Source organism: Chelonoidis abingdonii, chromosome 7 (genome assembly GCF_003597395.2).
Source record: "Chelonoidis abingdonii isolate Lonesome George chromosome 7, CheloAbing_2.0, whole genome shotgun sequence".
Lineage (NCBI taxonomy): Eukaryota > Metazoa > Chordata > Testudines > Testudinidae > Chelonoidis > Chelonoidis abingdonii.
In genome coordinates, this window is record NC_133775.1 from 65601530 (window position 1) to 65623768 (window position 22239).

General features: G+C 40.8%; 1 protein-coding gene across 2 annotated transcripts in view; it reads left to right on the forward strand.

The window, feature by feature from the left end:
- Positions 1-306: 306 nt before the first annotated feature.
- The window catches only part of SUCO (SUN domain containing ossification factor), a 98129-nt gene continuing 76196 nt past the window's right edge, over positions 307-22239 (forward strand). For both annotated transcript variants that reach the window (XM_032775855.2, XM_032775873.2), the window contains exon 1: positions 307-698. In XM_032775855.2, the coding sequence (XP_032631746.1) occupies positions 628-698 (71 nt within the window). In that variant the 5' untranslated portion in view covers positions 307-627. The remainder of the gene's footprint in view (positions 699-22239) is intronic.

Sequence of the window (22239 nt, forward strand, 5' to 3'; positions counted from 1 at the left end):
TCTGTATATTTTTGTTGTCACTTCTATAATTAATTCTTCTAAAGACGCTTAAACCGGTCCTGGCTTTGGGGAGGGCACCCCCGGTTCGCCGCTCTCTGAAAGGCACGATGCCGGGAGAAGACTACAACTCCCAGCTGCGAGGGGCGGTTGAAGAGGCCCGTCCGTTCTGTAATCCAATCACAATGGGCGTTCTGACTGCGGGCTGGGGATTGTATTGAAGTGACCCCTCTGAGCCAATCACGGTGAGGGGAGGGAGGAAGTCATCGAATGCGCAGGGCCAATTGTGTTCCGGCGATGGGTGGAGGCGTGGTTTATGTGGGGGGTGGGGTGCGGGTGACGTGACGCGTCATCTTCCAGCTCAGCGCGTGAAGGGGGGACTTGGGGGGAGGGTAACGGCTCCGCTGGGTCCGCTTGCACCGCGTTGGAGATCGGCTCGAGCCGGGGGCAGCGGCTGGGCGCAGTCTCGGGGCGGCGGCGCGAGGCGGGCAGGAGTGGCTGAACCCCTCGCGAGGCTCAGTCCCCAGCGCTCCGTCTCCCGGTCCGGCCGGCCCCGCCGCTCTCATCCCCCTCGGCAGCAGGCGGGAGGATGCGCCGCCGCCTCCTTGCCGGGGGAGGCAGAAAGGGGAGATGATGAGGAAGCCGCCCCGCCGGCTCCTGGCCCTGGGTTCCTGCCTCTTCTTCTGCAGCTCCCTTCTCTGGTGAGTGGGTCTCTGAGCCCGGCGGGCGGGGGCGGTGGTCTCACACCGACCCCTCTTCACGCCGGACTCCATGGCCGCTCCGAGCACTCCCCCATCCCGAGCCCCTTCCCAAATGGAGCATGGGGGTTGCATCTGTTGTGTATGGCGGACTCCCCACTACAGTGGGGCCCGGGCTATGCGGGGTGACCTCCCCCGCCTGTGCTGTGCATGGCGGACTCCCCACTCCAGTGGGGCCCTGGTTGTGGGGGGTGACCTCCCCCACCTGTGCTGTGTATGGAAGTCTCTGCTACTTTCATGGGGCCCTATAGCCCTGTATATGGGGGTTGTCCTTCCCTACCTGTGCTGTGTGCTGGGCTTTCCTTGCTTCTCTCTGGTTTTATAATCCTGGGAATTACGGGTGTCTTCCCTTGTGCTGTTTGGTAGGATTCTCCGCACCCAGGGGGCCCTATAGCCCGGGGGGTTGGGGTGGCTTCCACCCCCTGCTGCTTCCAGTCACCAAGGTTTCCAGAGGAGGTTTCCTTCCAGTTAGTCTCTCCTTTCTGTGGCACGGATACCTCTTCCCACAAAGATCCTGTGCTGCCCTCATGACCTCCAGTGACAGGTGCATGGACTTCCCTTCTCGGGGACACTGGGTCTAAATTGCTGTACCAAAAAGTAAGTCCCAATAATCACCTCTTATGTCTGCTGCATTCACGGTGGCCAGAGGAGCAATACTAGTGTAGTTTGGAAAGTGCTATGGCGGGCTTTTAGGACGGAAGACCTTGTCTAGTCACAGAATGGGATTGTGTCCCTGTTGCAGCTAGGGCTGAGCTTAATGGTTACAAAGTGATTTAAGATCCTTGGTTGAAAAGTATGCATCTCCTCCCACCCATTGTTTGTTTGAGGTGACCCGCAGCCACCACCCCTTCTGAAGTAATTGACTGTTGTGGTGTTTTTTAAACTCTGTGGAATTCTGCGAGTGACTTACAGCAATGTTTCTCAACCTTTTTGATACCGGGGATCAGCTTGCTGCTTTCTAAACTGTCAGGAAAATCTCAGAGATGGTTCCGGCACCGGTCCACGAACCGGTTGTTGAGAAACACTGACTTACAGTATCAGCATTCATTTATCTATCTCACTTTGGCTGAATATCATTGTGGTGACCATGTCCTTTGACAGGGCTACCATATTTTCTTCATATCCTGTTTGTAAAGAGTTTTGTGATCCTATGGCACCACCATTCTTTCAGTACCTTAGTGTCATCTTCAACTCTGCTACCTCTCTAGATCACACATTTAGGCCATTTCAAATTCTTCTGGTTTATTTCTCTAACATTTTTGAAATTCAGCTTTTCTTCTAAATTCATATTACTAAAACTCTCATCAAGGTGTGTATCTTCCATCCAGACTACTGTGGCCTTTTCCCCTCTGGCTTTCCTGACACCCATTTCCCACTGTGTGCCCCCTTACTCTTCAGATACATTGCAGCTAAAATAATCCTGTTTTGTTTTCTGATCATCACATGTGTGCCCCATCTGTGTGCCCACATCATCCCACTGTGTGCCCCCTTCATCACATCAAATGTCTTCTTGTCTTTAAATTTTAAAATTGTGCACAACATAGTCTGTCTGGTCTTCAGATCTTTGTGTCACATTCTGACCTGTTTGCTGTCAATTATGTCATACTCTCTTTTTTCCCCACAAGCACCTTTGTGCTTGCTGCTTTATGTATGGAATGCACTCCCTGAACTAGTCTGTAAAGCTTCTTCCCTTTCTTTCCCAGTCATTGAGGTCCACTTCTGCTGTAATGCCTAAGATAAGGTGCCAACCAATAATGACTAGAAAACTGACTCACAGGGACTTCTAAAATTTGTTGTTTTTAAAAGCTGCGTATATATGTGGCCTATTAATGTGATCTTGCTATTTCCTTTGGCCTCTCTTGTTATTCCAACAGTGGCGTCTTGTTCTAAATTATTGTAAACTTTTGAGGCAGGAACTGTCCCTTTTGCTCTTTTTAAGTGCTATTGCTATGTAGAAGAAATGATCTTGAAGCTGCAAACAGAAGTGAATAGGAAGCAGTAATACATGTAGAGAGAGAATGGGGTAGACTTCACAAAAACCTGTGGAGAAGGAAGGTGGTAAATGCACGCCCCATGTGGGATTTTACTAGAGGGTGACTAGATGTCCCAATTTTATAGGGACAGTCTCGGTTTTGGGGGCCTTCTTATATAGGCACCTATGACCTCCCACCCCCTTTCCTGACTTTTCACACTTGCTGTCTGGTCACCCTGGATTTTACTGAATGTTAAGGGAAAGAGAGAATTTGGGGAGGAGATATTTCCTTTCCAATTTCATAAATAATCACTGGACTGACTTAATCGCTTGCTTGTCACATTTCACGTATGACTGCCAGAGGAGTGTTACTCTGTAGCCTCCTCACATTGGTGCCCCCAAAACACCCAAGAAGCGCGTTAGAAGTTCTTTAAGAAGTTGCAAACTTATGTTGAAGTAAGATTTTTCTCTTAGTATATGTTTTTGCTGCCAGTCAATCTTGTAGACAGTTACTGTTGGTATGAGCTCTTGGAAGTTATCGCCAGTGGATCATTGCTTTTGTCTTCCTCTGAAATCTGTTTGTCTTTGGTTACTTTTTTGAAGGATAAGTGGTTATGCCGGATTCTCTCTTAAAAACAAATTACTTCTTAAACCACTGAGCTTGACTTTTTGAAAAATCTTAGAATGGGGAAAAAAAAATCAATATAGCATTTTTTGTACTAAAACTGTAAGGAGGTTCTCTACCTGAGCAACCTACAAACATTCAGAGAATTTACAGGGCAATTAATAGGCGTTGTTGTAAGAGATACACAATGAAGTACTCTGTGCACTGTGAACATTGTAGATATGTTGCTGCTTGTGAAAACAAACATTTAAGTCTTGTAAATGGACAATATAGTATGATTAATAACTGAGGGTCCAATCCTACAGTTAACTCTGCATGGGTGGACTTATGGGTAGCTCCTTGAATTGCATTTCTCTGGGGCCATGGGAGTCCGCCTGAGAAGTCAACTGCATGATTGGGGTTCAAGGTTTCTAACTCTACCAGAAAGTATTGAGGCAAACTGTACTAATAGCTTAAAGCATTTCTAGCACAAATCTCTCAGTTCATCCCTTTTTTAAGATTGTGGGGGGAAATTCAGTAAGAATCTAGCAAATAGTTTAGGTTGTTGGAAGATGAGAATTGTTATAACCCATGTTTAAACATTCAGTTGCCATTAGCTTTTCATAGACAGATTTGACCTATTGAGCAAAACTGTAATGGGGTGTTCTAATTGTTTCCATAAGTGTTTTTATCCATTAAACAATGAAGATACATAATAAAAGTAGAATAATTCTTCCTTTCTTGCATACGTCCATTAATCTTCTCAGTGTCGTGTTTTGGGGCTGATAACAAATTAAGTGTTCCAAAGCTGTAATTCGTTAATAATGAAACAGGTTGTCCTCTTAAGTTCCCTGCATTTTAAGACTAAAGCTAGATTCTTTTATTAGTAACTATTATGCAAAAGGTCACAGCAACTTTTATCTATTCCATGGTAGAGTAAGAAAAGTTAGAATCTCTTCTTCTCGGTTATGAGTGACACATTCTGCTGATTACTGAAAAGAAATGTGCTGTTTTTATATCATAAGGCAACTGTTAAATTCCACTAGATTTTAGTTTGGGGGAAACTTGCTCTGAGACTTTTTGTTGTTGTTGTTACCTTTTATTGTCTCTAAAGCATTTGAGAATGGACAAATTCTTCTGTCAGGCAATACGCTGATCAGTCTTGGAGGCTGTACTGTAGTTTTCAATTTTACTGCTGAAGTTGACAGACTCTTTACTATCCCAGCTTGCTCCAACACTCTTCTTGGTGTGTCGTTTTAAATAGTCTAGATCAGTGGTTCTCAATCTAATTACCATTGTGGGCCGAATCGAGTAGTACTCGTATGGCCCTGTGGATGTGACATGGACCAGAGCTCTGTGCTGATTAGGCTGCAGGTTGAGAACTTCTGGTCTAGATGTGGTAAGGAAATAAGATTGCATGCAACTCTCATTCTTTTAAAATATTTCTCTAAAGTGAACGTTGTGTTGGTAGAAGATGCTTGTTGGGCAACAATAGAGATTTAAAGTATTCTCTACAGAATGGCAGCACAGCTTTCTCCAACTCAGTCTTTCAATAAACTTCTCAGACCTGAAGAGCTGAGAAGTAAATCTTCAGTCCTATTAACTTTGTAGCTTGTCTACTGAAACTACACGCTAGCTTTAGTTGTGGTATGGATGCTTGATGGGTAAGAAATCCAAGAATACCAACTCTCATTTTCCTACTAGCCACCAAATAATCCTCCTGATATTTAAGGGACATCAACTTTGGCTTCAATAAAATGACTAGATTTCAAGTGTCTCTACACATGCCTGTGAGTTCTTATGCCAAATCTTGCGGCTGTACAATCACATTTCCTAGTTTGTTTTTTAAAAAAAAAAAAATTCTAAGAAAAACCTACACTAACGCAGCATGACTGTTTCTACAGTGGAAAGTAACAATGAAAGACTACAGCAAACTATCAGATATACAAAGGAAAGTAGGGAAGATCTTATTCTTTTATTTCTGTTACCATAGTTATAATACTTTTAGCCTCTATAGATATGGCTTACAGCCATTCAGACTCTTAACAGTCTCATTCTTTAATTGGACTTCCTTAGTTTTCATGGGTCAGCTAGATAATTCCTGAGTTTGAACCAAATTAAATTTTACTTGAAAGTGTTTTTACCCATTCCCAGCTATGGATTCGAAGAAACCTAAAAGAATCTAGAAAAATTCAACTTTGGTATTCCCATATTTCTTGTAATTTGGCCATTTGTATGTTCATTATGCACCTAATTTTACATTTGTGATCCTCCTACAAACTTGTTTATAGGGATAGTTTTTCTTTTAAAGGTACAACTATCTTCTGTATTAAAAGTCAGTGGAGTAATAAAGGTCCATAATTTGTGGGCCAGCAACTAAAACAGGAGTATCATTAATTTTCTTGTATTTTTTAGATTAAACTGTATGTTTTGGAATGTCATCTGGACATAAAACTTTGAAGCAAAATGCACGAAGTACTACTAAAATATAGAAAACGCATCTTTCTAAAAACGAACCTGGATCAAGGGCATACTGTCCCTGGTAACTGATGAAACAGGATGTTTGGATGGTTTTAGAGAACTGCTTTTGATGCCAAGCTTCCATGTCCCATCAGTAATCAAGGGCAACATTAAGGAACTAAGCTTTAGGAATATATTCCTCTAAAAATATATATGTTGGTATGGGTCAGAGTTCTGATTACATGAAGCATTTGTCAGGCAGTCCTAAGGGATGTGGGAAATGTGTAAAGGATGCTGTGTGTTTGCAAAACACTGTTCTTTGGCCCTCTGGTAACCTCAAAGTATTCAAAGTGTATTGTGCTCAACTTAATGCTCAGTAGTTTAGTTTTCTGCAGAGCCAATTAAATGGTGCAGCCCCAGAAGCTTGGAGATCACTTTGGGGTTCTTCGATACCTAATTGTATAGCACTCACTGCTTTGTTTGAATTCAGACTATCTTTGATAGCTATTTAAACACTAAAGAAACTGGTATAAATTGTTTTGAATCCAGCTTTTGTCCACTACTAATAGCATTTTCAGAAGCATTGTTGGACCTCCGGTTGATGAGTGAAATGACTGTTGTAATCTGCACTTCTATAGCACCTTCCGTCCCAGAATCTGAAAGTGCTTCACATGTAAGTTTAGCTGCAAATCCTTATGAAGCAGGTATTACCCCATTTCACAGGTGTGGGGAGAGGGAAAATGAAGCACAGAGAGATTAAAGGCTTTTCCACATTAGGGATTTTGGTCCTAGTGTAGCTATGCTGGTACAGACATCCCCAGTGTAGTTGTGCTACACCAGTTGAAAGCAGGGCTTTCACCAGTTATTCAGTAGGTCACAATGGAAGCATGTCTACATATCGCTGCTGGGGGATTGCACCAGAGAAGCTACATTGGTGCCAAAATCCCTAATGTATACAAGTCTGAAATAACTTGTTCAGGGTCAGTGGTATAGCTGTGAATAGAACCCAGATATCTTAACTCCCAGTCCTGTTTACTAAATACAAGATTCTTCATCCTTCCCTTCACGTAATAAATTAATTACGTGAAAACTCATTATGAACCTTAATATTCAAGTTGAACTAAAATACTTTCCTCCCTAGTTTTCTTGCCTTTTATACTAATAGTCAGTCTTACTGGCTCAAGTATATAAGGTTACATGGATTTGTATGTTTGCTGGTTTATTACAATCTTTCAAAACTGAAAACTTTTTGGGGGGGAAAAATCTCAAATCTTGATAGTCTAAGTAATAAACATGGCAAACTTTCTTTTATGGCTGCCAGTCACAGAGGCTACCAGAGATGCTGCACCAAGTCACACTTTCCCAGGAGAATACACTGCAATGCCTGCATAGTAGTTGTTGTTGTTTGCTAGTTTTGTCTTGTACAGCAGCTCAAACTTGCCCTCTTGCCACAGATGGAATCGGGCTCTAGCCAAACTAGTTACCACAGTGGTGGGAATTCTTCTTTAGTGGTTCAACTGTTGCAAGCTAAATTGTAGGAATGAGGGAAACCCCTCTTTTCCCCCCATGTACCTTGGATGAAATTATTCCTCATGCATCAGTGATTGGAAGAGAGGGGTAAAGTGGCAGAAGGATATTTTGCTGCGTGTTTAGTGAATCCAACCCGCGTTGATCTTTTTTTCTCCTCTCTCATTTGTTCTCTTCCCTTCCCACCTCAAAAGTTCTGAGTTAGGGATGTGCTCTGTGAGGCTCAGTGACACCCTCTGAATATGTCTACACTGCACTAAAACTGGCCTGCATCAGCTGACTCTGGCTTGGGGTGCAGGGCTATAAAACTGCAGTGTAGGTGTTCAGGCTTGGGATGATCCCAGAGCGTGGGCTCCAGCCTGAGTCCAAACATTTATACTACAGTTTTATAGCCACGCAGCCTGAGCCCCACAAACCCGAGTCAGCTGAAACAGGCCAATCATCGGTGTTTTATTGCGGTGTAGACATACCCTATGTGAGACTTGGTGCCACCCTGTATTTTAGGCTCAGTGTATGAGAGGCTGTCAGAAGAAGAAGAAACAGACCAAAGATAGGGGACAGTAGGAGGCTCACTTTCCGGAGCGTTCAGAGCAACTCTACAATTCCCTGTTTCATTGTTTGTTTTTTTGTTGATGAATTAGAATAGGCAGTATTTGCAGCAGGCTGGTCTCTCTTCTGGATAAAGATCTTAAATTGTATTGGGTTTCAGGATTTTTTTGTATTTCATTTAAATCTATTCATAACACTTCTGCTGTGGTACTAAAATGTTTAATAAATCAAAATAAAATTACTTCATACCTTTTTGTGGAGAAACTTTTTATGAAGAAACAGACTTAGGCATCCGTTTTATATATTCAAAACCTTTGTTTCCATCTGCTGACTTCTAAAGTGAAATGCATATTCTGTGTGTAGAGAACTCTATTGTGGAGGTGCCAATTGTGGCTCTGTAGCTAAAGATAAGTATTTTTTTTTAAATTAAAGCAGGGGTTTGCATACTATTAGAATCTGAATTTACTTCTTGATACTTACTTTGGCGTATGTTTTTGGAAAAAAGTACACCTCTACCCTGATATAATGCTACCTGGTATGACACGAATTCAGATATAATGCGGTAAAGCAGTGCTGCAGGGCAAGGCTGCGCACTCTGGTGGATCAAAGCAAGTTTGATATAACGCAGTTTCACCTATAACATAGTAAGATTTTTTTTTTGGCTCCCGAGGACAGCGTTATATCAAGGTACAGGTGTAATGCAGGTTTTCATTGTAAGCCCTATTTTTATTCCACTCTGAATCCCTCAAGGAGGTCCTTTGAGTTGAAATGTTACCTATGTTTCCTGTGAGTTTTTATGGTAACTTTAAAATGAATTGGATAAGCAGTTTCTGATGTATTGTGGTGTGTGTGTTTGTGTGTTTTATTAAGTTGTCTTTGAAAACTATTCAGCTACCTCTTTGTCATGTCATATATCAAAAGTGGCTTGTCCTAGAAACTTCAAACTTGTTTATTCAAGGTGTGAGAGAATCCTGCATTTCCATTTAAGTAACCCTGTAATTATAGTCACTATCATTACTCTGTGAGACCCTGCCTGTTGCAAAAACATGTCATCTTCCAATTCCTGGTTATTTACTCTTCTTTAGCCTTCCCTGCAGGTGGTCTATTGTATCATAATTCTTTAAACTGCTGCTTATTTTTCTACTGTAATCTTTTTTCTTTTGGTTTTGTTTCAATGAAAACACACAATGCCCACGGAAAAATACTTCATCTTTATTCTTACTCCTGTCCTTCAGTTGCGCCATGTTGCTTTGAAATGGACAAGATATTATAACTATTAGTTTGGAGTAAAATATTCCAAATTCTTCTCTTGGTGGTTGTCTGCTTGGAGAGGTTAGTGGCTTTTGGAGAATGCAGGCTAGAGCACTTTTTTTACTTTAAAACAAGGTATTATAGAACCTGAGGTCAGTGAAAACGTTCTCATGTTTTTAAAATCTAACGAAAATAGTTAATTAGAATTTGTATTGTTAGTGCAGGAGAACTAGGAACATGAAACTGAGCACACACAAAAATGAAACTCACTAATTAATCTTAATTTTCCAGGATGCAAAAGTCAGAAAAATCAGCATTAATGGTAAACATATTAAAAAATATCTAAGAGTGGTTAATAAAAAAGATAACAATTTTTAACTTGGCATTGTCCCTTCAAACTATTTTCTGTCTAAGCTTGCATCACTTAAAAAGGAACTTTTTTTAACCTAAAAGCTTTTCTACTTTTGGCCCCATAAGATAATCATAATGGATCATTTCAGGATAAGAAGTTTATTATAAATGAGAGGTGGGAAAACTACGGCCCGCGGGCCACATCCAGCCTGCCGGTCAATTTAATCTGGACCTCAAGCTTCTACCTTGGAGCGGGGTCTGGGGCTTGCCCTGCTCTCATGCTCCAGCTGAGGAGCAAGGTCGGGGGCCACTCCGCGTGTGCATGCCACAGCTCCCAGAAGCAGCAGCATGTCATCCCTCTGACTCCTACGTTTAGGGGCAGCTGCGCACTGCCCTGTCCACAGGTGCCAGCCCCACAGCTCCGATTTGCTGTGCACTGCAGCCAATGGGAGCTGCAGGGGTGGTGCCTGTAGACAGGGCAGCACACAGAACCATCTGGCCGCACCTCTGTGTAGGAGCCGGAGGGGGGGACATGCTGCTGCTTTCGGGAGCTGCTCGAGGTAAGCGCTGCCCGGAGCCTGCATCCCTGAGCCTCTCCCCACACTCCAACCCCTTGTTCAAGCCCTGATTCCCCTCCTGCCCTCTGAACCCACCAGTCCCAGCCCAGGGCACCCTCCTGTGCCCCAGACCCCTCATTCCCAGAGCCTGAACCCCCAGTCGAAGCCCTCACCCCAGCCCGGAGTCCGGTCCCTGAACTTCTTGCTTCTGGCCCCACCCCAGAGCCTGCACCCCTCCCTCCCCCCATGCACCAACCCTGATCCTGCACCTGAATCCCTCTGTCCCAGCCTGGAGCATCTTCCTGCACCTGAATCCCTTTGTCCCAGCCCCACGCCAGAGCCTACACCTCCAGCCAGAACCTTCACCCCCTTCTGTGCCCCAGCCCCAATTTGGTGAACATTCATGGCCCACTGTACAATTTTCATACCTAGATGTGGCCCTCAGGCCAAAAAAATTTGCCCACCCCTGTTATAAATCCATTATATAAAGTGTCTGGCTGTTATACAGCATAGTTTTTGTCTGAAAATCATTATGAAATTCTTATTCACACAGGTTGATGGTAGAATCCTGATAACCATGTATTAACATCACTGCTGTTTGCCATTTCTGCTTCCTCTGTGGACAGCACTGAGCAGATAATGGCTGTCAGACTGTGTTTGTTCTAGAATAACTTCCCCCAGGTAAAGAAACTGTTTTTAACATAGGTGTGAACTAGCTGTGGTGGCAGAAATGCTGGCTGGTATGAATGAAGCAAAACTTTAACTTTTTAAAGAGAAACTCTGTTCTTTGCTTGAATTCAAGAGCTTTAAAATATTTGTCATCCACAGCTAATGGCACACCTGATGTTTGCACAAACTTGTGTTTAAAAACCCCAGTGTGGGAGATGTGGGGGAGTAAGCATCAATGCCATGTGCTTCATTACCTTTCTGTAGTCTGCACAGTCCACTTAAGGCTTTGCTGTTTGTTTTTTTCCAGCCAGAATGCATTAGTAGTATTTATGTATTTTTAATTTAATCCATCCATAAACTGTTGTACTAAGATGGTAAGATGATTGGGTAGAGACTGTTTCCCGTGTCACATTTAGCGGCAGGGCACTGTGATAAAGACCTGTGAAGACTAGGGTCTGTATCAGTGGTTCCCAAACTTTAACAACCTGTGAACCCCTTTGACGAAAATGTCAAGTTTCACTAACACTCCTAAAAACGAATATTTCCAGGGGTTTTCTCCTTTACCTGAGTGTAAATGATAAAAGCAGTGATCTTGGAAATACACAATTGGTTTTTCTGACATGCTTATTACACACACTATTTATTAATTATTTATCATTATGAAAACAGCGACTCTCTTCCAAAATCTCACTTTCATAGTATCACTTTGAATAAGCCTGTTTATAAGACAGGGTTTCTATGTTTCATCAAGGAGTATCAGATGTGAAACAGCAGGAATGTATTTAAGAAGTCAGCTGAAAGAGTTCCTCCTACACAAGCATTCAGTTCTTGAGCAGTCCAGGCAAACAACATGTTAGAACAAAGCTTAAACTTGTCCTTCATAATAATTTTATAAACAACACTAGCTGCCTACTTTGTTTTAAAAACAGCAAAAAATATCCACCTCCCTTTCCATTTCTTATATAGAATCTTGAAGTTTAAGGGTTTGGCTACACTTGCAGCTGTACAGCGCTGGGAGTTAAAGCTGTCTTCGTATAGCTGTGTAGGGAAAGCGCTGCAGTGTGGCCACATTTGCAGTGGTGTTGGGAGTGGTGCATTATGGGTAGCTATCCCAACATTCAAGTGGCTGCAACGTGCTTTTCAAAAGAGGAGGGTGGGGTGGAGTGTGACAGGAAGCGTGAGGGGGAGAGGGAGTGGGTTTTTGGAGCCGACACTGTGTCAGCTCCCTGCAGCTGCTCTGACCGGACGACTCACTCTCGGCGCCCCCCCCGCCCGGTTGAGCTGTTTCTCTCCTCAAGCAAATACTAGCTGTGGACATACCCTGCCTGCCTCTGCTTGAGGAAACAATTGCTGTTTTTAGATAAGCATATCTGTGAGCCCCGAGTTCACAGCAAAACAAAGAGATCTTTAGTTAAAAGTATTATGGGAAAATTCCGGAGGTCAGTTACCGTGTAGTAAGATTAATCACTGTTTACACTGGCATTCCAGTGCTGTTCTCTTTATTCCTCTTGTCCATGTAGAGTACAACCAGCGCTGTAGCCAGGGGAGATACAGCACTGTATGTGCCTTGCCAGTGTGGATGGGGAGTAAATTACAGCGCTGTAAAGCCACTACCAGCGCTGCAACTCTCCAGTGTAGCCAAGGCCTAAATCTCCTCAGTGTGATAGGTAGGCTTGCTTTGATCTGCTTAGCTCTTGGAAGTCCAGGGGCTCCAGGCTGCTGGCCCTGTGCTGCCCGGGGTCTCTAGGGACAGCTCTGTCTGCCAGTCAGGATTTTTTTTCCTGAGAACTTTCTAACATTTCACAACCTCCCAGGGGTTCACGAACCCCAATTTGGAAACCACTGGTCTATATATTTAAGCGTGACAAGACTTGGAGTGTCCCTATTCAAACACTTCAAAGGGGGACCTGGTTTTCAGAGGGTCCGTGGTCTGCACTTTCTGAAAATGTGGCCCATTTAAGGTGTGTGAAGTGGGAACCTGAAACACTATCAACACTCTTGGAAGCTCAGGTACAGGGCTTTAGTAGTAGTTCATAACAGGGTTCTAATTTTATGTTGGTGTAGTCCACACAGGAGACAAGCCCACTCAACACACACTTACATCACAGTAAATTTTGCTGTGTTGGACAAGGATGATTAAACTAGGTATTAGTAGTGAATGAAGACTTATTTCTGTTTCCTCTGCAGACATTTTTTTTTTGTTTTCATCATTTATATGCACTCTAATCTGTCTAGTAACTTTCTGTATTTTTTTTTTTAAATTAAGCTACAGTAAGATTGAGATTTCTTGATGCAAATTTACCTGATTTGCAAGATCTGATCTGCAGAAACAGGATACGCTCACTATTTTTGTGCATATGAATCCAGTTTTGTAAATGAAATGAAGAAATCCCCTTTCTGAACATTCTGGATGGCAGGATTTAAAATATGAAAACTTTCTGTGAAAGAAAAGCATAGTTGAGCAACAGTGCAGAAAGTGTATTCTGCTTTGACCTATTTTTCATCAGTTTCAAGCTAGAAAGTAATGAAATATTTTTGTGTTCTCAAAACAAACAGTGAAATGCATTGTGGTAAGGAACAGAAAGATTTTACTTCAGACAATATGCGTAGATTCTTATCTTGTAGCATCCTTACTCATTTTGATTCTGTATATTTTGTGTTTGCTGTTTTCTCTCAAAGGCATGCACATAGTCATTTAAACTGATTCTCTTGTAGCATCCTGCTCTGTAATAGTAGCATCTAGCTTTCTAAATCATTCAAAATTGTTTAATCAGCCAAAAAGTTAGCTTTAACATTTCTCCATTGTGTGGTAGAAATGAAGTGTGGATAAACCCAAAACACCTCTGTACGAGTAAGAGAATGCTGTGTCTCATTGTATTTGGGTGAGATGGGATGATGATGATAATGGCCATTTATAGTACCAGAGATCTTTTTTCTCCTCTGGGAGTACCTGCCTCTGTTTCATGCTTCAGAGGTAAACAGAGTACATTTTTTTTAAAATTGATTGCTGTCTTTCTTTGCTGGCACACTAGAAGTGCTACAGCCACATTGAGAGCCCAGTCTTCTGCCTCTGTGTAGGCAGATGTAGGTTCCTCAGGGTGCTTTCTGGAGGTCCTCCTTTCCAGGTAGAATTTTATGACACTCTTCTCCTTCTGCCAAACAACTTCAATAGAGAGATGGTCCATTTGACAGGACTAGAGGGGAACCAGGGAATTTCCCTATTTAGTGTCTTGTCAATACACTAAAATAGAATGTTGGGCTCATGGGGACCCCTGTTGTTTGGCCTGCTTAATCGTAGCTTGTGAAGCTTTGGGGGCCAATTTAAAGCAGAACTTGGCTTTACAGTTTTTCCATATTCATTTCCTGCTTCTTCTAAGCAAGGCTGAGCATAGTTTCAAGATTCAAGTAACAGACGAGTCAAATTGTAAGGAAATCTCCAATTTTTGAGACTCCTTCTGCTCCATCTCTCTGCTTCTGTGATTGTTATAGAAGTTAGATCTCTAGTTTGTTGCCTTTCCCAGTCTTTCTTTTCAGGGCTTAGCCAGGGATTTTCTCCTTTGAATAAGTGCTGTCTGCCACTCAACCAGGAAGTCCCAGGTAGCTTTATATTTAAGCAGTGTTTTTGACTCTGAGGGCCCCATCTTTTCCAGTTCCTCAGGCAAAAATCTTAATGTCCAGAAACCGCATAGAAAATCCAGACCCTGTTCCTTCTCTTCAACCCCTCACCCCTGAGTAAAGCTCCAAAAAGATGTGGTAATAACTCCTTTCTTTTTAGACACCGTAATCCTCCAAGACCACATGAGAAGTAGAGAGCTTTAAATAGCCTCTTTTTTTTTTTCTGAGGATTTGACTAATCATCACAAACATTACTCCAAGTCATTGTCATTGGAGGAGGTCAAACTCTCTGAATCAGATTGATTTTACTTGACTTCCTTCCAGATTAGGACCATTTCAAAATGAAGGAAGAAAGACAGTGTTTTTCCCTCATTCTAGAATCTGTGGAGAAGATTGTGTTGGACTATTTGGAGTACACAGACACACACACAGGTCCACTGGTAAGGCCATTTTTGTCAATTTGAGCACAAACCATGGGTTGAAATGGAATGAATGCTATTTATAGGTCAAGATGACTGTTTCATGTTACATAAAACTAAATATAAGCTGTAGTGAAAGTATACCAATTAGATTAATTCAGATTAAAAACTATTTAATTTTAAGGCTTCTGGTGAAGTCACCGAATTGTATGGCAATAGGATAAGAGGATGTCATATGGCACTATCTGATAGGTTAATTTTGAAAGTATAATGTCCTTTTGGGATTTCTTTAGTGGGGAGCTTGCAGGCACAAAAAAGACTGAGCATGTCAGTCTTATGCCTGACATGGAACACAAACCACCTCCATCACCTTGGCTGTTGCCCTCTCCACCACCAGCTGCCAAATCCAAGTGTTTTTAAGGTATTTTTGTTCCTGTGACTCTCTTCAGCAGCTAAACTGCAATCTTCAGTGTCAGAAGAAGCAACATCTTATCTCTATCTCTTCCCCTTTTTGGATACATTTTTTTTTCTTTGAAATCTGATTGTGTTTGGTTTTTAATCCAGAGCTGCTGTTTATTACCCCCCAAACAAGGGCATTTAATACTATCTAAAAGATTGTCAAAATTTTCTCCTTAAAGACTCTGCAGAGGGAAAGATGGAAATTAAAGTCTGTCTCATATGTTTCAAATGCTTTAACTGTTTTTTGCTTTGTGTTTGTTAAACATTTCAAAGGACTTTTATGATGATTATTACAATGGGAATAGGAAACTTCACTTCACACAAGGCACACCATACTTAACTGTTTAATATTCTTAAAGCACCTGAACCCTGTTGAGACCAACAACCCTTATGAATATACCAGCATTTAAAAGCTATACCATATGCAACTAGATGAGTTGGTCAAATTTTCATTGGTTCTAAAGTTGTTCCTTCCTTCATCTCATCCAGGTTTGCTGCCAGCACAGTAAGATATTAACTTCATTGGATGGAGGGATAACCTTCAGTTTTATTTTTTTTTTGGTAGACTGATAGATCAAGAGTTGTCTGAGGGGGGCCTTCAAATTTTCCTCCATTGCCTTGTGAGTAGCCATGGCTACTCACAACCTCTGCTTGCACAGCTTTCTGCATCTGTCTTGCATGGAGTACCTGGCCCTTTTAATTCAAGCACGCTAGCAGGAAGAGCTGACAGCTATCTCCAACAAACTGCAAGAGAAGTGCCAATTTAGAAAGTCAGGAAAAGCAGTTAAAGTTTGAGGGCATAATAAGAACATAAGTGGCCATACTGGGTCATAGCAATGATCCATCAAGCCCAGTAATCCTATCTTTTGACATTTGGCTGGTACTAGATGCTTCATAGGGAATGAACAGAATAGGGCAGTTTATTGAGCAGTCCATCCTGTTATCCAATCCCAGCATCTGGTACTAAAGGTTTAGAAACAATTGGAGCATGGGTTTGTGACCCTGACCATGTTGGCTAATAGCCATTTGTGGACCATCCTCCAAGAACTAATATTTTTTGAAGCCAATTGGTTTTTGTTTTTTTTTTGGGCCAGAGGTGGTCAATTATTTTTTGTCAATGTCCAAATTTCTTGGTCAAGGTTTAGTCAAGATCCAGACACCAGAAAAAATAATAATAAAACACCAATAATAAGTAAAGATTTTTTGGTCTGTTCCAAAGCATTTGGCGATCCAGATTTGACCCACGGTCAACCTGTTGACTACCCCTGCTTTTGGCCTTTACAGCATTCCCTGGCAGTGAGTTCCACAGGTTGACTCTGCATTGTGTGAAGTACTTTCTTTTGTTTGTTTTTAAACTTGCTGCCTATTAATTTCATTGGGTGACCCCTGGTTCTTATGTTAAGTGCAGGGGTAAATAATACTTCCTCATTTACTTTCTCCACACTTGATGATTTTATATTTCTCTATCATATCCCCCTCTAGTCCTCTTATCTAAGATGAATGGTCCCAGTCTTTTAAATCTCTCCCCATATGGAAACTGTTCTATACCTCTAATCATTTTAGTTACCCTTCTCTATACTTTTTCCAGTTCTTTCATGGAGTGACCAGAACTGTACACAGTATTCAACGTGTGAGTGTTCCATGGATTTATATAGTGGGTTTATTCTATTTACAGTCTTTTCTATCCCTTTCCTAATGTTTAATATTGATAGCTTTTTTTGACTGTTGCTGCACATTGAGCAGATATTTTCAGAGAATTATTCACGATGACTCCAGGATTCTTGAGTAGTAACAGCTAATTTAGATCCCATTATTTTGTTTGTATGGTTGGGATTGTTTTCCAGTATGCCATTACTTAGCATTTATTAACATTCAATTTCATCTGCTATTTTGTTGCTCAGTCATCCAGTTTTATGAGATCCCTTTAACTCCTCACAATAAGCTTTGGACTTATAAAACTACTCGAATACTTATTGTCTGCAAACTTTGCCCCCTCACCATTTACCCCTTTTTTCCAAATTATTTGAGTGTTGAACAGCACTGGTTCCAGTACAGGAATCCTGCTATTTGCACCTGTCCAGTGTGGAAACTGTTTATTCCTACCCTTTGTTTCTCCTCTTTTAACCAGCTACTGGTACAGGAGAGGATCTTCTCTCTTCTCCCATGACTGCCTACTTTGCTTAAGAGTCTTTGGTGAGGACCTTATCAAAGGCTTTCTGAATGTCTGAGTACACTATATCCACTGGCTCACCCAAGCCCACTTGTTTGCTGACCCTCTCAAAGTATTCTAATTGATTTTTGAGGCATCATTTCCCTTTACAAAAGCAGCACTGACTCTTTACCAGCATATCATATTCATCTGTGTCTGATAATTCTGTTCTTTACTGTGGCTTCAACCAATTTGCCTGGTACTGACTTCAGACTTACCAGCCTGCAATTGCCAGAATCACTTCTGGAGCCTTTCTTTATTACCTTCAAGAATGGTTTTCTTAAAACCTCAAACAGCTGATGCTGACTATGGGACAGATTTTGAAAACACCAGTGGCAGTTAGGTGCCTATCTCATCATCCTTAACAATGGGTAGGTTTAGATTGAACTGATGCTAAGTTTAGGGGCTTATGCCTTTATCTAATATATATGACCCTGGAAATAAGTTTTCTGAGACCTATCCTTGATTATACTGTGTGCTTCATGGCCCACTGGTTGGAGTTGCCTCTGTACATAGGTCTGATTTTAAATTGTGTTGAACAAGTTCATGCTTTAAGTTCCAAATCTGATAGGCTTCTAAAAATGAAACCATTTTATTATGGGGAAAATGGAGAAAATTTGTCCACAAGAAGGTGTAGTGTTTCATGTTTTATGAGTAGGTAGATATCAGAATGTATTGGGGTAAGAAAATATCCCTTAAAAAGCAGTTTTGGTTTTCTTTGCAGAGAAGGTCCTTGCGGTATAATGTAATAGATGCATCTCTGGTGCCATCATGAATGCTGCCATCAGATAATCATGTTTACGTGGGTTCCATTTATTTCTGGTTCACTTGTAACTTGTCTAATTCACTTCCACTGGCTGCTCACGTGGTGCTAACTCCATTTTTTGGTCCTTGACCAGAAACTATCATTATTCTAATGGTGTCTTCAGATAATAATCTTCTGTATCAAGAATAACTGCTACCTTTTAAATGACTTTAAATAATGGAGAACTTAAGAGCTATGTTTTAAAAAACAAAACTGTACAGTCTACTAGATCAACATCAGTTTCAAAGTCGCTCAGATTTTACAAACATAACATTCTAATTCAGCTTGGTTTGTTATGGATGCCAAGCTGTCAATGGAACAGTGCTAAATCACAACATCACACACACACTATTTTATTCAGAAGTGATGAGCAGATGTTTTTTCCTTCCTCTTCAGTAAAGAACAGCACATACCTGTCGTATGAAGGGTAAAGTTTTTGTCTTGTAAGCTTGGGCTAGCATCCAAGGCTTGGATGTTTATATCTTCTTAACCTTAGGAATCCAGTGGGGCATCCAAGAAAGTCACGTGTAGAAATATACCAGTGAAAATGCCAGATTATTCTTTATCAGATTTAAATAGCTTCTGTTGCTGTCGTCATTGAACCATCTGTAGCAAACTTGAATTGTCACATTAAGAACTTCTGCAAGGTCGGAGATTCTCTTAGAAACAGTGATTTATTCAGAGAGAGAGAGAGGGTAAATCTTGATACAACAAGAGAAGTACATAATAGCAAGGACAGGGAATGATAAAATCTTAATGTTGACTAGAAAGCCATAATGTACTGATAATCTGAAAAAGACTGGTGGTTTTAGCTATTTTGTTACTCCATCGATCAGTGTGGAAATACATGTTTGAAACTAATACATAATAAACAATAGTGTGGCATGTTTGGCCTGAGGCAAAGAAAGTACAGACATTTGAAGAGGCATTTGCATTAAGGAACTACTTAAATGGGTTTGCTATGTCTTGGACTGGTAGAGCTGCAAATATTATATGAGTTAGCATCTTGGATTTTATTGATTTTTGTATCTTTGTGTATAAAGACTTGACAAATATGCATCCATATATGTAGTATTTTACTGATAGGCTATAGTGTTTGGCAATAACAGAATGCTATGAGTAGTCTGTTCTATGTGCAAGGCACTGAAATAGAGTAGAAAGAAAAATGGAATCATGGTGCGGATGAGAAAAGTAATAGAAATGGGATAGGTCAAACCTGTAACTAAATTAATTGCTTAACTTTAGGGTTAACTTTTTTTTTTTTTTTTTTTTTCCCAGCTGCCAGTCTGACTACCTGTACTAATAGTTGCAAGGAACTCAAACTACTTCCCTAGAATAGAATCCCTCTCTCCTTTTTAAAAGGGGCAAGATTCCCTTTTGGTCAAACAAAAAACAATTAACTCCCTGAAGAAATGGATTCTATAAAATTTTGCTACTGATTACTAAAGCAGAAGGGGACTCTCTGTATAAGATGATATGCCAAATATACTCTATCTCCAAGTTAACCAACGTTTAGAAATATCTGCTTAGTTTTCTTTATATGAGTATTGTTTAGTGGCATATTGTACTGAATCAGTAGGAAGCAGACTTTACTTGACCCTGTTCTTGAGTGGATGCTTAAAATTAAGGGGAAGAGATAGCACAGTGCTTTGACCATTGGCCTGCTAAACCTAGGGTTGTGAGTTCAATCCTTGAGGGGGCCATTTAGGGATCTGGGGAAAAAATCTGTCTGGGAATTGGTCCTGCATTGAATAGGGGGTTGGACTAGATGTCTTGAGGTCCCTTCAAACCCTGATAGTTTATGAATTAGAGTTTTTATAGAGACCAATAGGTTAGAATTTTGGGTGAGAGGAGAAAGGTAAAAGATGAGGACTTGTTCCAAGAGGGCTAGAGACAGGCAAAGGGTAGAATAGCTGCTGCATTTGAAAACTCTCTCTTCTGCATGTCTTTTTAGGTGGTCGTCTTTAGAATCTTGTGGGGAAGAGGGCGTAGATTGGAAGTAGGGGATATCTACAACATGAGGGCGAGATTACTCAATTTCAAATTGGAAGAATGATTCTGCCTGTTTGTGCCTGAATTATAATATTGTAGTAATGTTAATAGAACTGAAATGTCAAAACTGCAGAGGTTGATGATTGTATATAGTGAAGCAGTAGTTGAGAACGTACATATTTTATAAATTTGCTTTTTAGATTTTTTGCGTTTCTGTAAATTACTTTAAGTTAAACACGACTTGTGTCAATAATTTACTCTCGTCTATTGTTGAAGATTTTAGTACTGTTTTTAGAATAAATTTAATCCTTAACCACATAGAATCATATTCATTTAAAAACAAATGAAAATGTACTTGTAAAACTTGTTCTGATGTCTGTCACACATTTATATACATCTTTATGGTTTTTAGCTTCTCTAGCTTATGGGTGTCAAAGCTGCGGCTTATATGCATATGGAGGGTGTGCTTTAAAAAAAATTCTCCCATACTTCTTGTGGGGGGGGGAAAAGTATGTTGTGATTTGTATTTTAATGAGAAGTGAAATCAAGCTGCCTAATTTAGGAATTAAAATGTCCAGCCCTTGTTTAGTAAAGCTGATTGCACATTATTAACAATCTGTTCCATAGGTGCAGTACTCCTGGGGGAGTTCTGTGCTACTGTGTGCATAATTAAGGCACACGCCTTTTTTATTTTTTGTGCAGAAAAGCTTCTACTGAAATGTTGTTGCAGTTCTGCCTTTTGCCACCAGTGGGTGCTGTGGCAATAGAATACAGCAACTGATCCCAGTCTGATAAGGGAAAGAGCTTGCCTTCTTTGCAGCACCTGTCGGGCCAGGTTAGGGGGGAAGGAAAAAAACTGTTCCAAGCTTTTCCCACTCATACCCAATAACCCTCCAACTTCACACCCAGGCACCTTCCCAGCAAATTTACTTTCCTTCCCTCAGCTCCTCCATTATCCCTGACTCTTCCAAGCTTTTGCACTGGTTCTGAAGGGTGCTGGAAATACAGTTTTGTATTGTAGTTTAAATGAGTTATTACTCAGAGTTCTATATTAAGGACTCTATTTGTCAAAAAACATTTCCTCAATCTTTTTTGTCTATATTGTTACAGACATACTTGCTGACAGGTGTTTTGAAATAAATGATCAAAAAGTAATTTAAACTGGTGTGATTATATTGTTGCTTTGACAAATAAAATATGCAGAATTTTTTAAAATAGTGTGTGCGGAATTTTTATTTTTTTGTTGCAGAATTCCCCCAGGAATAAAGCATTTACATTGTCTATATTTTTTAAGCACAAGCCATCGTGGACGCTACTTTTATTACTACACCCTATTTTAAGAGACCTAGTCCACCACTGCAGTAGGAAAATTGCTGCTTTTCATTCTTACAGTTCACAGAAGACCTCAGCTGTCTGTAGCTGCTGTCAAAAAAGCAAACAATGTTGGAATGTCTAAGAAATTAGATGGAAAATACAGACTATGTGATTATTTAGATCAGTAGTTCACTCTTACCCTAGTGTATTGGGTGAAGTACTGGAAGGACATGGCAAAATTGGAGGGGGTTCAGAGACAGGCAATATTGATTAGGATTCTGGGAGAAAATGTCTCTTGAGTACTTGCTTCAAAAAAGAGAATAAATAAGAAGGGACTTGATTAAGAGTGATTTTTCAGATTGTTTTAACAGGTTAGGAAATGCCAGACGTACAATGCAACCTTAATTCTTCTCCCTTGCGTATTGATCCGGTGCCCAGAGTTAGGCAAGGGTCTTGTGGAAAGAATATGATTGTGTAATTAAGCCTGTATTATAATTTATGTGTATAAGGAGTCAGAACAAAGTTTTTGTGTGGGCAACTGTAAATCTTGCATTTCCTATATTTTGACTTTGCAGTTTAAAAAACTTAACTTTTGTATGTAACTTTTTTTTATAGGATAAAACAAACTTCTGTGCAAATGTCACAACCCCATGTTAACATATCATAAGCAGAGTTTGAATTCTGAACCTTCATCTCTGCAGTGCAGATTACTACAGTTTGAGCAAAAGAAC